Source organism: Meriones unguiculatus, chromosome 16 (genome assembly GCF_030254825.1).
Source record: "Meriones unguiculatus strain TT.TT164.6M chromosome 16, Bangor_MerUng_6.1, whole genome shotgun sequence".
Classification (NCBI taxonomy): Eukaryota; Metazoa; Chordata; class Mammalia; order Rodentia; family Muridae; genus Meriones; species Meriones unguiculatus.
The window spans coordinates 61,085,348-61,101,239 of record NC_083363.1 but is presented as its reverse complement, the minus strand read 5'-3'; the positions used below and the strand labels follow the sequence as shown (position 1 = coordinate 61,101,239).

Sequence of the window (15,892 nt, the reverse complement as noted above, 5' to 3'; positions counted from 1 at the left end):
CTCTCCTTGTTACTGCAAGTAACAAGTAACGAGGAGAGAAAGGAAACTCACTTCTGAGCGAGGCACACCTGCTTCGCGATGAGTATCAGTGACGTCCTGGAGACCCTCCCCCTCCCCTGGCTCTGGTGATACCAAACTTCAGCAGCCGCGCATTCTCTGGGCTCAGTCTTGTCCTGTTTTGGAAATGTGACTAAACTTTTCCAGCCAGGGACTGTACCTGGGTCTCAGTGCCCTTAGCTGAGCATCAGCCCTCACCAGAGGCTGGACGCGACCTCTGCGTGAGGTACAGACCAGTAGAAGGCTCCCTGAGAGGAAACAGATGGCTGACATGACTATGCTTTAGTTAACAGTGTTGCCTGATGCGAGCACCTCAGCTGCCGCTCAAAGAAATTAACTCACAGATTGCGTATAATCTCATGCTGTGTGTGTGTGTGTGTGTGTGTGCGCGCGCACGCGCAATAACACGCACTGTACTTGAGGGCCACTGCTGTAAATGTCACAAAGTGTCCATCCCAGGACAGATGTCTTCTTAGGCTGCTCCTGGTTGGCCCGAGCTCTGCTGCTCCCAAGTGGCAGCATTCTTGTCTGGCCAATGGGCCTCCCAGCAGGCCCTGCTGCGGTGAGCCTGGGCTCCAGGACTTCGAGGCGTGGGTGGCAGCTAGTCGGCTGTCTGGGGCATGTCCTCTGCTGGGATAGCTGTGCAATCGCCAGTGTCTGTCACTGAGGGGGCGTTGTCAAGGCACAGCCAGGGCCCCTCTCAGCCAGCTGTCCCGTCTGTGGGATTGGTGTCCGGAGCTGCCAGGCGACAGGGCAGACGCTGGTGTCCGTGGAAAGGGCCTGCTGTGCAGCAGACTGACCCGCCATGGGTGAAATACACACAAGCCCATGTATGCCAGGGGCTGGGAAGGTGGCTCCTGTTGGAGAAGGTCCTCCTCCTTCCTGACGTCTGTCTGTCTGTCCGAATCCAGGCGCAACGCTGGAGGAGATCAACCAGCACTGGGACTGGCTGGAGCAGAACCTGCTGCACACCCTGTCAGTCTTTGACAACAAAGACGACATCGCCAGCTTCGTCAAGGGGAAGGTGAAGGTAGGTCCCACACCTGCTAGCTCCCCTCACGGCGCCCTGAGCTCCGGGCTGCCCAGCCTTCCACACTCGCTTTGGGGAGTCAGATCGGTGGTAGAGCTGCCCCTGTCCCTCCGTCCTGCCAGCATCTCCTAGGAAGCCTGGAGCTTGTTTTGAGCACACTGGCTAGCCAGCGAGCTCCTGGCTGCCTCCTACGTGGCGGTTGGGGATCCAGACTGAGGTGTGCGCGCTCACACAGCAAACATTTTCACCAACTGACCTTTCTCTTCCGTCCATCCTTCAGAGTAATAAAAAATAAAATAATAAATACGTTAGGTCTAATGTCTAAAATAAATTGTGCAGTGAAAGGGTCTGGTAGCAACCCCGAAAAGTTGCCTTGTCTTAAGGAACATGGATGTTCATGGATGTTCATGTACGGACCAAATGGGTGGAAAGTTAATTTTTATAAGTAGATTTTTTTCAAAGTCAGTCAGTTAGATGAAGCCCAGGAGGTCTTCACAGTTGCTTCCCTGGAAATATCAGGAAGACAAGGGTTTTGTTTCTGAGATAGGGTTTCACCGTTTCGCTCTGCTGGCCTATTACTTGCCGTGTGGCCCAGCCTGCCCTTACTCCTGAGTGCTGGGAGGAAGGGTGGGGCGTGTGCCACCACACTGCTTTTAAAGTACTTCCTTATTCTTTGTTTACTGTATACGATAAGTGTGCGCATATGTCGTTTACTGTGTGTTTGCCTGCTGACCGCAGAGGCCAGACTGGGGCACCGGATCCCTTGGGACTGATGTTATAGATGCTTGTGAGCTGCCACACAGATGCTGAGAGGTAGAGCAGCCAGTGTGGTTAACCACTGAGCCATCTTTCCAGCTCAAGGAAGGGGCATAGGTCAACCCTGGATCACATGAGTACACTCAGGTTCTGTGTGCTGTTCATGCTCACACCCAGAGGCTATGGGTTCCTTGGGGCCTCGGGGCAGCTTGACTTATTTCTGCTCTACCTCAGCAGAATGCACAGACATATTGAAATGCATTAGCTGCTGGGCTAATGACATTTTCCAATTCACGTTAAAAATGATGGTACCACACTTATTTGCGTGCATGGGCACACATACCACAGTGTGCGTATGGGTGAGAGCACAGCTTTAGAGTCTGCTCTCTGCTTCTGCCAGGTGGGATTGGAGGTCACACTCCGATCCTCGGGCCTGGCTGCAAGCACCTCACTCATTGAGCCGCCTTGATGGCCCCAGATCAGCGTTTCCATGTTTAACTCAAAAGTTCAAGGACGAGATTTGGTTCTTTCCTCCTTTGGGTCATTTTTCTCGGTTGCTGTAGCAAACATCCATTGTCCGCCCATCCTTCCCACTTGCTGTCCTCTTGTCCCTCTGTCTCACCAATGCCTGGCTGGCCAGGTAACTGTGTTCTTTCCATGCCCAGGCGCTGATTGCCGAGGAGACCAGCAGCAGGCTGGCGGAGCAGGAGGAGGAGCCCGAGAAGTTCCGGGAAGCCCTGGTGAAGTTCGAGGCCCGGTTCAGCTTCCCCGAGGCAGAGAAGTTGGTCACCTTCTACTCTTGCTGCTGCTGGAAGGGCCGGGTGCCGCGCCAGGGCTGGCTCTACCTCAGCATCAACCACCTCTGCTTCTACTCCTTCTTCCTTGGCAAGGAGCGTAAGTGTGGCCAGCCAGGCGGTCTGAGTGCACACAGCCCGTCCGCTCCATAGCCTCGCTCTTGAGAGAGTGTTTCCACAGCGTGCATGATCCAATATTTCCCATGATTCTTGCAGTTATTCGTGCTTAATTATGCAGGCTTCCCCTACAGGGGGCTTGACGTAGGGAGGGCTTGTTCCGTTTACTCTCTTAAACATTTCCATGTAACTCAGGTAGCTACTACCAGGTTTTTAGGACTGTAGGTGCTTTGGAAATGCAGAATCTTAGCTGATGACTGAATAGATCTGCAAGAGAATCTATTCTCCCCAAGGTTATATTTTATATTTTATATTGTGTGTCATATCTGGGGTATTTAGCTCGAATGCATCTGTGAACCAAGTGTGCTATGTGCCCACAGAGGCCAGAAGAAAGGGTCAGATTCTCTGGTGCTGGGAACTGAACCTGGGTCCCCTGGAAGAGCAGCCAGTGCTCTTAACATCTGAGCCAACTCTCCAGCCCTGAACATGTTCGTGTGTGCATGTGGGGGTGGGGGTGGGGTGAGAGCAGCTGAGTGCTGGCATCTGTCTCCATCTCCTTCCTGACTGAGGATGGCCGTGAGCTGCCGCCTTAAATGCCTGCTGCCATACCTTCCCTCCCACCGTGGGCCGTTCCCTGGAACTGTGAGCCCCTATCAACACTTTCTTTCTTAGCCGCTCTTGTCAGGGAATTCCACCGCAGCAGTAGGTAAAGCGACAAATGTGACGAATAGTGTCTTTTCCTTTTCTGAGCGTGTTTGGGAGGCCAGCCCAAGGGTCCCCCCCTTGAGCATCTTTGGGGAGCTTCCGGTACACGGTGTGCCGCGCTCCACGTGGCTGCGTCACCGCGATGCTCCGGGACCCCTTACACACGTTCCACATCGCACCTCTCTTTGCTCACTGTTGACTCCTTTGTGCACACTAGCCCTGGCTATGGGAGGTCTTGCTCCTTTGAATACCATGCCCTTCCCTGTGTGTATGCCCTACGTGTAAAGGCCTGTTCTTCCTGCCAACGCCACTGTGATTTTGTCCCCCCAGGAAGCCTCCCCTCCACATAATTTGTACATGTTTTTGTGTGGGGCTCCCCCAGATCTGCTTGCTTACCTGTTTGCCTGTCTCGCTTAACTTGAGCAAGCAGATTCAGACAGGACACGCAATGATTTTTATCACCGGGTGAAAGTGCCTGACAGAAGCAGGGCTGGGGATTAAGCTGGTTCACTCTCTCTGAGGCTGCACACGTACACAGAACATGTCGGCACTGGGGTGTGTGTCGGGAGTGTCCTGTTTTACTGTAGACAGGAAGGGTCCGGGAACAGATGCTCCCAAAGATCCACCTCCCCACACAGCAGCGTTGGCATGGGACCAAGGCCCCCATATGTGAGCCTTCGGAGGAACGTGTCCTTCCCAAACTGTTCCCCTGCAAAGCACTGTATGTAGCGGCCTCTTCATGGATAGCTGCTTAATGAACGGGAGTTGGTGGTGTAAACGGACCAAGGTGTGTGTGTGTGTGTGTGTGTGTGTGTGTGTGTGTGTGTGTGTATAAGACACTGTGTGTGAAACCACAGAGGCAGCTAAGAAACTTCTGGTCAAGGTTGGCACAAATGGTGCCTTTTAAAATGATCCGAGCCCTGAAAACAGTATCTCAAAGCAAATAGACAGAAACGGTGGAAATGCGTGTTAGCTGCCTGGTTCAGAGAGGACTCCTTTTTCTGATATTTATTAATGGTTGCATGGCTGGGTAAGGATTTTTGAGACAGTCTTTGCATAGCTAATTTGGCATCCCAGAATAGTGTCCCCTGGATGTGTGTGGTAGCTGGGAGTGGGCAGCAGCCAGCTACATGGGAATTTTCATACAAGTCCATAAGAAACCACCGGGTGAGGCTGTGTGTTCCCGGCAGCCGCCTCACAGCCCCAGGCTGCTCCCCTGCCCTGGCTCAAGAGAAGTTCCTAGTTTCGACAAAGGAGAGGGAGCTTTGACCGTCTGCCGCTTGCGCTTGCTTGAAGCTGGCTGCCGTTTGACATCGGACACGCCCGTGCCCTTCTCTCCCACAGTTAAACTTGTAATCCCCTGGGTGGACGTCCAGAAGCTGGAGCGGACGTCCAACGTCTTCCTCACGGACACCATCAGGGTCACCACTCAGAACAAGGAGCGTGACTTCTCCACCTTCCTGAACCTGGATGAGGTGTTTAAGATCATGGAGCAGCTGGCCGACGTGACGCTCCGGAGGCTGCTGGACAATGAGGTCTTCGACCTGGACCCCGACCTGCAGGAGCCTAGCCAGATCACCAAGAGGTGGGGCTTCACTCCCTCTGCCCCTCAGCGGCTCGGGGGACCCGGGCCCCTGCTCCCCCTGCTCCCCCTGCTCCCCCTGCTCCCCCTGCTCCCCCTGCTCCCCCTGCTCCCCCTGCTCCCCCTCCTCGTGCTTCTGTAGCAAAGCTGCACGGCTCACCCTCCGTGTGCTTTTGATAGCTAACGTGGCTTTCCGCCATTTGCCTCAGTCATTGGTTCCAGGACCTCTATGGCCCTCTAACCCACAGCTGTGCAAGGCCCTGCTGTAAAACACTAGTATTTGCGTGCAGCCGGCTCGGAGGCCCGATGCTGGGCAGTATCTAGAGGGTTTGTCATACCTGACACAGCATCAGGGCCGTGCAAATAATTGTCATGCTGTACTGTTCAGGGAAGAGCACTCAGGAAGCATGCCCACGTCTGGTGCCAGGAGGATTTCTCTGAATATTTGATTGAAGGGTGGCGGAGGCCAAGGATTCCGAACCTAAGAGTTCCACGGCGGTGCCCCTCACATTTGCCTCTGTGGTTCATCTTCCATTTCCTTATGACATTTTCATTTTGTGTTAGAGCGTGTGTGTGGGCCGTCACACACTCACTGCTAGAGTGTGGAGGTCAGAGTTCAACTTGAGGGAGTCAGTTTTCTCCTCCACCATGTGGGTCTGTGGGTCAGGCTTTCTGGAAATGTCTGTGCCCACCAAGCCATCCGGGCCCCCATCTCTGCGGTAAATCCCGACAGACAGAAGCAGGGAAGGGGGCTGTCATTGTCCCTTGCTTCCTTTATGCGCTTTACATGGTCTTCCAGACCTAGGGACCCTCTTAATCCAAATATTTCAGTACATGACATGGGCACCCTCGTGGTGGAGATTGGTTGTTGACTTTATCAGTGAGCAGGAAGACAGTTTGCTTTTTAATGGTGCTGGACCTTTGCCCCAGGGTTGATGCTGGCTAGGGATGTGCTCTGCCGCCGAGCTGCATCCCGGACCTCGCTGCTCAGACTGTGAGCCTCTGGGGGTAGGCAGGATGGCTGGGTGGTGCTGGTTCCTTTGCTGTGGAGCACATTTAGCTGTCACGGCAAGCTCTGTGAGGCAGTTGTCTGGCTTGTCACTAAACAAATTCAGCGTTGCTTTCTGAAGCTCAGAACACTGCGTTGGAGCCCAATGGGATTTGAGCTTTATGGGTCACAGCTGGGTAAGTGTGGCCTTTGAGAAAAAACAGGCGCTCACAACGTATTTTGTGGTCAGGAGTTCAAATCCCTTCTCATAGGGCATCACATGTAAGTGTGCACACAGTTTGTAGCTCTAAGCACACTCGTATCCCATCCCGTGGCCACCACCACTGCCCACCTGCAGAATCGCTCTGTGTGCCATAACAAGTTCATCCCCTGCTGAAGGGGAACTGCCAGGCCAACTGCCAGGCTGCCACCTTCCTGTCTCTGAAGCTGGCCAGGCCCCTTAGTAAGGTCAGCATCTATTTCTTTCTTCAGAGACTTGAAATTTTTTTCCTACAAGTCTTTGACTTGCTTGGTTAGGGTCATTCCAAGGTACTTTATGTCATTTGTGGCTATTGTGAAGGGTGTTATTTCTCTAATTTCTTTCTCAGCCCTTTTGTCTTTTGTATACAGGAGGGCTACTGATTTTTTTTTTTTTGAGTTAATTTTGTATTCGGCCACTTTGCTGAAGGTTCTGTTTTTGAGATGAAGGTTTTAGCCCAGGCTGGACTTGAAGTCCTAGTCCTTCTACCTCTACCTATACAAAAATTTGTGATACTTTGTGTCCCAGTCATTTTTCACAGGGAATTCTTGGTCTTTATCAAATTCCTTCAAAACTCCACACCCTAGTGTTGGGTGATACAGATCTTTAAGGGAAATGAAGATGCATTATTTCCCACACCTGTAATTTGCCTCACACTCGGTGGTGTGCTCACCATCCCCTCTTCTTCTTTTATTTATTTATTTAGATTTTACATGCATTGGTGTTTTGCCTGCCTGTGTCTGTGGGAGAGTGTCCAATCCCCTGGAACTACAGTCACAGACAGTTGAAAACTGCGTCATGGGTGCTGGGAATTGAACCTGGGTCCTCTGGGTGCTCTTAACCCCTGAGCCATTCCTCCAGTCCCCCACCCCATCCCCTCTTGCTGTGTGTATTCATCTTAGACTGAACTTAACTGCTCTTGGGGGTGAAATTTCAAGAGACTTCACATGGTCACAGTTAGCTCTGATAATGGGAGAGTTTCCTCGTGAGACAGGCTGTACCCCTCTCTTGTGATGGACCCCCCAGAGCGCTGCTCTTAGGTTTTCTGATGCCCAGCCCCGGGTGTTTGCACAGCTCCCCTCCCCCAAGTCTTTACAGCCGTAGGAGGAGATTCAGTTTGAAAAGAAGCAGCCTGGTGCACTGGGAAGGCCAAGTGGTTTGCTGTTGGGGTCGTTTAGTTCAGCTTATAATCTCTTAAAAATGCAAGGGCCATGCCACAGAGCCTTGAAAACAAAACAGACAAACCATGGCTTGGGCATGTGGCTCAATAGAGAGCTCCTGCAGGTCCCAGGTACTTTTGCCCTCGTCTGTCTGTGCGCAGGTGCCTGCGAGCCTGAGTTGTAGCCACCATGCCTTTGGCACAGGAGCCCAGCTTGGGGCTGCACATGTGCCTGCCTCCAGGGTGGGCACGATTTGCTGTCGAGTGGACAGAAAGGAGAGTCTCCTAGCCTGTGGGGATTATCTTGAGGTAAGCTAAGGTGGGAAGGCTCAGGATGTCACTGTTCCCTGGCCGGGGTCCTGGACTGTGTAAGGTGGAGAGAGCGAGTTGGTTTTGGGCAGCATCAGTGCCGGCAGTGTGTGCTCGGGTCCAGGATTCAGGGAGAGAGAGGCCCCCCCATCCTCCTGATCGCTCTACCCTGGGTACCACTAGAAAGACAAGGGAAGAAAGGACTGCACGGCCGGCTGGCCTGCAGTTGAGTGTCTGAGGGCCCATCTGTGCCCAGGGCTGGACCCGCCACTGAGGCAGGATTCTGGGCCCCCTGTATCCCCACCTGTCCCTTACCTGGGAAGGGACTTTCTCTCAGAGTGGCCTGCCCTTGGGGTGGTTCCCATCAATGGCTTTTGTCATGGAGACGGGGCCTGTGGGTGTAAACAGGTAATGACTCAGGCCTCTTGGCAACCTGCCTGGAGGCAGATTTTAAGGTTTAGGAAAACAGTCTCCCCAGCTCTGAGCCAGAGAAGCTGGAATGCCCCTCCAGCTCTTTCCTTGATCCATTTTTCACTTCCCTTCCCAGAGGACCGCTTTCCAGTGGTGACCTGTAGGGTCAAAGGCAGAGGTTACTAAGTTTCTGTTTACCTGTTAGTCACCTCAGTCCTGAGGTCACTCTACTGGGATTTTTGTCAACTCCAGTACGAGGGGGGCGGGGATGGTGCTTTGCCATCCTCCCAACCACCTATCCGATGGAGGAGAGCAGCAAGCTCTGTCTGGGCTCGGGACGCTGGCCCAGACACGCAGTGCAGAGGACCTAGACTAGAGATCCTCAGGATATCATCTTCGAGCTCAGGATGCAGGTCTGTGGCAGCAGCAGGATGCTGCCTGGGCAGCAGGAGAGCAGGGAATAAACCGATCCTGAAACTCCCAAACAAATGTTTACCCCAACATTAGGGTGTGGTCAGCTATCAGCCATTTTGTACAGAAGGCAGGGCAGACGTGCCTGGAGAGGCAATGAGCGCTGAGCCTCTTCCTGTGTGCTGGGGTTAGGTTGTGAGTGGGGGCTACTTCCTCCGGTGTGCCCTCAGTGGTGGTACCTGTCTCCACCCCGTCTGTCTATGGACTCTGGCCTTACGCCGATGACCCAGTCCTTCCCTGCTCTTCTCCCTTGGCCTCCATCAGATCCGAGCAAGCCCTCTGCTGGGAACAGGAGGACAGCTGGGAAAGTGTTAATCCCACTGGGTGAGGGTTAGACCACTGCCACAAGCTCTGAGCCAAATTCCAAGCAAACTTTTAAAATACTGGCCAGGACCATGGATGCTGGCCAGGCCCATAGCTGCGGTTCCTAGAGAATGTCCCAGAGTACAGCAGTCAGGGGCTTATCAAGGCGAAACCCGTGAGGCCACATACCCCCCGACCTTCGTGCAGTCAGGGGCGGGCACACATCCTGACGTACGTACTTCCTGTCTACGTACCTCTCACCTCTGTGTGATCAAACACACATCCTGTGCAACTGGTGTAACCATGCTTATTTACAGAAGTGAAAACAATGGCTTATCCCACAGGAGCAGCCCCCAGCATCCCAGGAAGTCACCTGCCCTTGGGAAAGTGGGTTTACAGGTTAGAGCAGTGGTTCTCCGCCTTCCTAATACGGCGACCCTTTGATACAGTCCTCGTGTTGTCGTGACCCCAAACCACAAAATCCTTTCCATTGCCACGGAAATGAATACGCTACGGTTGTGAATAGTAATGTAAATATCTGTGTTTTTCAGTGCTCTTGGGCATCTCCTGTGAAAGGACTCCTTGGCTCCTGAGGGGCTTGCTACCACAGGGCTGAAGCCATTTTTGTTTTATAGATCTCTTAAGCACGGTAATTTATACCTAAAACTTGGTGTTAGCCATCACAAAAGAGGCATCTTTCAGGGGAAGACCTGCTCCTCAATTCTCCAGCCCCGTCCACCCTGGGCTGCTCCGGTATTGTCTGCTGGTCAGCTCAGGGGGTTCTCTTGGGGCAGTGTGGCCAGATCCTGCTGTCTTGGGGAGTCAGGGTGGATGATTTCCAAAGGCCCTAAGAAGACACTTCTGCTAAACCACGCTGATGTCCCTGGACCACAGGTGACTAAACGCAGGAGGAAAGCCTGACCTGTGCCTTCTCTGTCTGCACTTCAGGTGTAGGCATGGGGACTCGGTGATGGTTCTGACCTTGGGCTCTGGGGACAACACCTCACAAGGCAGTGAGCAGCCAGTGAGGCCATGCCTACCTGTGCCAGGCCTCCCTCCAGAAGCTCATGTTAATACCCTAAAGACGGACTTGGGTCACTGTACCCCTTTATCTGTTCCTCTTCTCAGTGTGGCCACATTGAATAATCTTCCCCTGCTTTCCCCATCACTAGTTTCTTAAGTTGGCATGGCGGAGTGCGAGGCTGAACTTAGCTTTTTGGACCCTGGGAGCCCGTGCCCTGGTCCCGACAGTTCTGGTTGTCTTGAGTGCGCACACTCTTACACGTGGACTGGGCACTGAGGAAAGGCAGTATCTGCCCTCGCAGCCCTGATCCTATGCTGCTCAGTCTTCGCATTTCCTAAAGACACGGGGGTCTTAAGTGGCTGCGTGAGGCAGGACTGCCGAGGGGAGGCGTCCCTGCTGAGGCGAGGAGGCAGCAGAGGACACTGAGGCGAGGCGTCCCTGCTGAGGTGAGGAGACAGCCGAGGACCCACGATAGCCTTTCTGAGCGCAGATGGCTGGAGTCCTGGTCAGTCAGGTGGCCTGCAGTGGACATGGCTAATGACCCCCAGGGAAGAAGCCAGGCTGGCCTAGCCTGTCCCTCAGCCGAGCCAGTGGCAGATGCAGGTAGGGATGCCTCCCGTGAGAGTCTGTCGGCCCCACGGAGTTCTTCCAGAACGCTCTCTAGAGGGTTGGTGGAGAAGAGAGAGGGGACAGATCTGGCTCTGGCACATTTGTTTGATCTAGTCCGGACTGAACAAATCCCGGGTTTGTGGAGAAAGTAATGAACTCTTTACCTTTAAGTTCTGGGGATTGCTTAAGTTTCTAAGTTTAACAAAGGTGTGCGTGGAGTCTTGGTCGTAACCCCATGGTGTGAGAGTCCTGCTGTGGGGGATGCTGCTCACGGATGCTCCGTGGGCCTCTGGCCTGAGCTCTGTTGTGCCTCTCGACGGCCCTCTTACGGAGCTGGCCCCTTATTACTCAGGCCCCTGCTGTCTTCCCTGTGCTGGGATAATGAACGGCGTTCGTGAGCTGAACGGGGCCGCTGTCAGGCAGCAGTCTCCGTGTCTGGCCCCGCACTGAGCACGTTTAAGCTTCATCCACGCTGCTGTGTGTATCCGCCCCTTCCTCCTGACTGTGGCTGAGTAGCCTCTATCCAACTAAGGGACGTACCACCCTTCTATTTAGCTGTTTACCAGCTGATGGATGTTTGGGTCACCTTCTGGTTGCTGTCACTGTTAACATTGGTGCGTGAGTTGTTAGCAGGCGTGTCTCTTGTTTGTGTATGCCCAGGAGCAGAGTTTCTGGGTAATTGGCGAGTCTCCTTTAAGCAGTGAGGCTGGCTTCGCACGCATCGTTTTTACACACCCATCGGCAGTGTGTGGAGGCTCTCCCATATCCTGGCTAACGCTTAGTGTCTTAGGGTTTCATCGCTGTGAAGAACACCATGACCACAGCAACTCTTATAAAGGAAAACATTTAATTGGGGCTGGATTACAGTTTCGGAGGTTTAGTCTGTTATCCACATAGCGAGAAGCATGGTGGCCTGCGGGCAGACATGAAGCTGGAGAAGGAGCGGAGGCAGCAAAAGGGGCCTACTGTGAGCATGGAGGACCTCAAAGCCTGCCCCCCAGGGACACACTTCCTCCAACAAGGCCCACCTCCTAATGGCACCACACATGCATCTACGGGGGCCATTGCTAGTCAAATCACCACACTTAGAATAATCTGACTTTTTGGTACTTACATTTTGATGCCATTTTTGTGATCATTCTTACCCAAACCAAACCTAGTAATGCATTATTTTTTTTTAATGTGTGGGGGTGCTTTGCCTGCATGTATGTCTGTGTGCCATGTATGTACAAGAGGGCATTGGCCCCTGCCTGGAACCAGAATTATAGACAAGCGTGAGACACTGCGTGGTGCTGGGAATGGAGCCGAGTCCTCTGGAGAAGCAGCCTGCGCTCTCCACGTCTGGGCCTTCCGTGCGCCGTGGGACCGAACGTCCTGATTGATGAGCACGTAATTATTTCTGTGTGGACTCTGTATGCTTTGCTAGTGCTTGCTCCAGGGACTGGCTGTGAACCCAGAGTGCCCGAGGCTGGCTCGGTCTCCGGAAAGCCTGTCTGCGTGCAGGCCAGGCCAGCGGGGCGTCAAGGTATTTTTCTTTGTGCGCTCCGGTTCACTCACCGTCTCCCCATCACTCCCCAGGGACCTGGAGGCCCGAGCACAGAACGAGTTCTTCAGGGCGTTCTTCCGGCTGCCGAGGAGGGAGAGGCTGCACGCGGTGGTGGAGTGCTCCCTCTGGACGCCCTTCAGTCGCCGCCACACGGCTGGCCGCATGTTCTCCTCCGACAGCTACATCTGCTTTGCCAGCAGAGAGGATGGCTGCTGTAATGTGGTCCTCCCCCTGAGAGAGGTAGGCCCCTCGTCTCGCCCGGGCTGCCCTTCTTTGCCCTCCGGGGGCACCCTCTGCCCTTTAGACCCGAGGGTTTGAGTCTATCTTGCCTTGCTCAAACGAGACACTCAAGGCTGCATAAACTTAAGAGCAGAAGTTTAGCTCACAAGAGAATGGTGCTGTTTGGGCTTGGGTCTGGTCAAGGCCTTATCAGAAATGGAGACGCCATGGTTGGAGACACCACATGGTGAGACAGAGGGCAAAGGCCAGTCCTGTTGCTGTTTGCAGTGACCTACTCTGTGATGACCAGTTGAGGTCCGTGTTACCCCTTTCTGAGGGCCACGCTCCCAGCGGCCCAAATACACCAGCTAGGCCGCACTGCTTAATTACCCCTCCTCCTCTTACCACTGCCTCCCGGGACCACGCTTCTCACTGGTGATCTGATGGGGTCATGCGGAGACCATATCCAAACCTCTAGTGCTGCTGCCGTGACAGGACACAGGAAGGGTGGCCTAACAATGGCCCTCTAGCCTTCTAGGAGCAGGGCCTGAGCTGCCAGCTGCCGGGGTGGCAGCCTGAAATTTGCCTAGAAAGGCTGAGTACAGAGACCGCCCCATCCTCCTCCTCACTGGTGAAGCCGTTGTTAGAGAGCAGGTTGGATGACTGAAGCTCTTCAAGAGCCCTTAGGCGTGAATTCTCCCCTCCCGCCTCCCCCCAAGAGAGACGCAACCTAGAAGTGTCACTCTCAGAATCCAAGTGGCAAACTCCTTGGCTTCCAAATACTCCTAGAACTTTAGCTAAAAAATTTAAAACTTAAGAATGAGTCAGAGCCCCTCCATACTGTAAGATTTCATAATTCTCTTGTTGGGGGTCAGAGTCAACCTGAGCTTATGTCCAGATGTGAACAGCTCAGTCCCTTGGGGACAGGGACCAGTCATGACACACCAAGACCCCAACACGCGGGGCCTCTGGAGTCAGGCCGCTTGTGTTCATCCTGAGCATGAGTCTTCAGAAGGCCCAGTTCTCTCACGCCAGAGATCTCTGCTGCCCATGTATATACATGTACAGACATACACATACATGTGCATACGTGCTCATTTTACGATCAGCTGAGAAAGCTGTGGTCCCAGTCCTCGGTAGGCATGAGCAGGCAGAATTCTATGAATTCAGGGCCAGCCTGGTCTACACCTTGAGTTCCTGGACCGCCAGGGCTACATGGTGAGACCCTGGACCCTGTCTTCAAAAGAATCAAGAGGAATCCAGCAAATCTGTAACATCGTTTATCCTCTTCACCTCTGTTAAGTGTGCATTTCTCGGGCACCAGCTGTGTTCACATGGCTACAAAGGCCTCCCCACCATCATCCCCATCTTCCCAATTTGAACCTTTGTTGTACTGAGACACTAGTGCCCCTCTGCACCTCCTTCCCTCCCTCCCTCCCTTATGAATTTGAGGTAGCTTTAGTAAATGGAATTGTGCAGTGTTTTCCCATTTTGGTCTTGTTTTTAAGTGTGTGTGTGTGTGTGTGTGTGTGTGTGTGTGTGTGTGTTTGTGCATATACACCTGTGAGTGCACTTGCCTGCAGAGGCCAGAGAGCGAGCAATGTCTTCCCTGGAGCTGGAGTTAGGGGCAGTTGTGAACCTACTGATTAGGTGCTCCAGAAACTGAAGTAGGTTCTCCTTGAGAGCAGTCCTTGTGCGCTATTAACTGCTGAGCGTCGTCTCCAGCCCTGGAGTTTATGTGTTCTGAGTGGCTCATTCCAGGTAGCACAGCACCCGCGGGTTCGTCTGTGATTGAGATGTGTTGAGTTTGCTTTTGGAGGCTGATGGTACTTGGTTATCTGTATAAACCATTTGCTTAAGCCAGTCAACCTGTGGCCGGGACCCTGGGCTGCCGCCCCCTTGTGGTGCTGATGGGTAACGCTGCCCAGAGCTCTGCCCGTGGTGACTGGTTTTGCCTTCCACGGTGGGACATGCCTGAGGGTGTGATGAGACACACGCCTGGCCCCTGCACTGTACTGTGTGCGTCGTCTCTGCTCCAGGTGGTCAGCATTGAGAAGATGGAGGACACGAGCCTACTGCCCAACCCCATCATCGTCAGCATCCGCAGCAAGATGGCCTTCCAGTTCATTGAGCTCAAAGACAGGGAGAACTTGGTGGAGGGCCTGCTGCTGAGACTGAAGCAGGTCCACGCCAACCACCCCGCCCGCTATGACGCCTCGCCGAGCGACGACATGGTAGGAGCCATGACAGGGCCGTGGTCTCTGAGGGGATGCCTGGGAAGACGGGCCATGTGGGCGTGAGGAAACCGCCCTGACACAGCTGGGCCGTATGTCCCTGTGATGACACTTCCAAGGCTCTGCTGCCTGGACCAGAAGGGCCCGTGGGGGAGCACCTGGACGGAGGAGGGTTGACTGGGTGCCCCCATATGCTGCCTGGGTTAGAGGAGAATTGGGGACCCCCAGGGGGAGCTTTCCATACACCGAGTTTTCAGGGTGGCAGGGATGTGTCTGTGAAGAGAGATGGTGTGTCGTCCTGCGATGGGAGAGATGCGGGAATGCCCTTCGGTTTGCTAAGACATCATTGCTGTGGCTTCCATCAGGAAACTTCTTTTGAGCTTTACCTTTTCCTGCATGTGTGATGTACATACGTATGCATGTAGGGGTGTGTGTGCATGCGTGTGCCTGTGTATGTGGGGTGCCCATCATCCTGTCATTCCTCCACACATTGGCGCTGGCTCTCTCACTCAAATCTGGCACAAACACGGCTGCCCTCACTGAGCACCTTGCCCAGGGGTCCTATCTCTGCCTTCTTCAGCTGCCACATGCACTTGGTGACAAACGTGGCTTCCAGATAGCCTGGCTGCCATGCGTGTGTGGCACGTGCTCCCAGCCTGCTTTCCTGTTCCGCTGGCACGCAGTGCTGAGTGCACGCGCTCTCTCTGCCTGGCAGGCTTCACCTGTGTTCTATTCAACGAGCATATGCAGTGACAAGTTTGGGGACCTTGAAATGGTGTCTTCTCGGAGCAGCGAGGAGGGGGAGAAGGAGAAGAGCCCGCGGCCGCACCCCGAGCCCCTGACCGCCGGCTTCCAGCACTCCGGCAGCCAGAGCCCCGACTCGAGCCTGGTGAGTGGGGTGCGGTAGCAGCAGCTCCTCCCTCGTCCCTCTCTCTGTCCTGGGCACCAAGGGAAGGACAGGGGAGCCGGCTCTTCTCAGCGTGCAGTGAGTCTGTCTTTTGTGTGTGCCTTTTATATGTGTTTTCTCTGCCCCTCACTGAACCTGAAGTCTGCACTTGGCCAGGCTGGCAGGGGTCTGGGGCCCACCTGTCTCTGCCCTCCCCCGAAGCCCAACCCTGCAGTTACTGGGTTTTGACTTAGGTGCTGGGGATATGAGCTCAAGTCCCCATGCTTGATCACAAGCACTCCTGATCCACCGTTCCATTTCCCCAGCCCTATTTTTGCTTCATTTTTATCTATTCTTCTTTTAGCAGGGAAACCTTTGAGACAGAAGTCATGTGTAGTTGGTGGATAGCCTAGAAACTGGACCTGGGCTGGCA

At 53.9% G+C, this 15,892-nt stretch overlaps 1 protein-coding gene across 4 annotated transcripts in view; it reads left to right on the top strand.

Annotated features, from left to right (window-relative positions):
• Positions 1-15,892, top strand: part of Tbc1d8 (TBC1 domain family member 8) — a 96,645-nt gene that overhangs the window by 60,287 nt on the left and 20,466 nt on the right. For all 4 annotated transcript variants that reach the window (XM_060369913.1, XM_060369914.1, XM_060369912.1 and 1 more), the window contains 6 exons: positions 969-1,087; positions 2,509-2,737; positions 4,804-5,044; positions 12,153-12,360; positions 14,379-14,573; positions 15,289-15,462. In XM_060369913.1, coding sequence (XP_060225896.1) covers positions 969-1,087; positions 2,509-2,737; positions 4,804-5,044; positions 12,153-12,360; positions 14,379-14,573; positions 15,289-15,462 — 1,166 coding nt within the window. The remainder of the gene's footprint in view (positions 1-968; positions 1,088-2,508; positions 2,738-4,803; positions 5,045-12,152; positions 12,361-14,378; positions 14,574-15,288; positions 15,463-15,892) is intronic.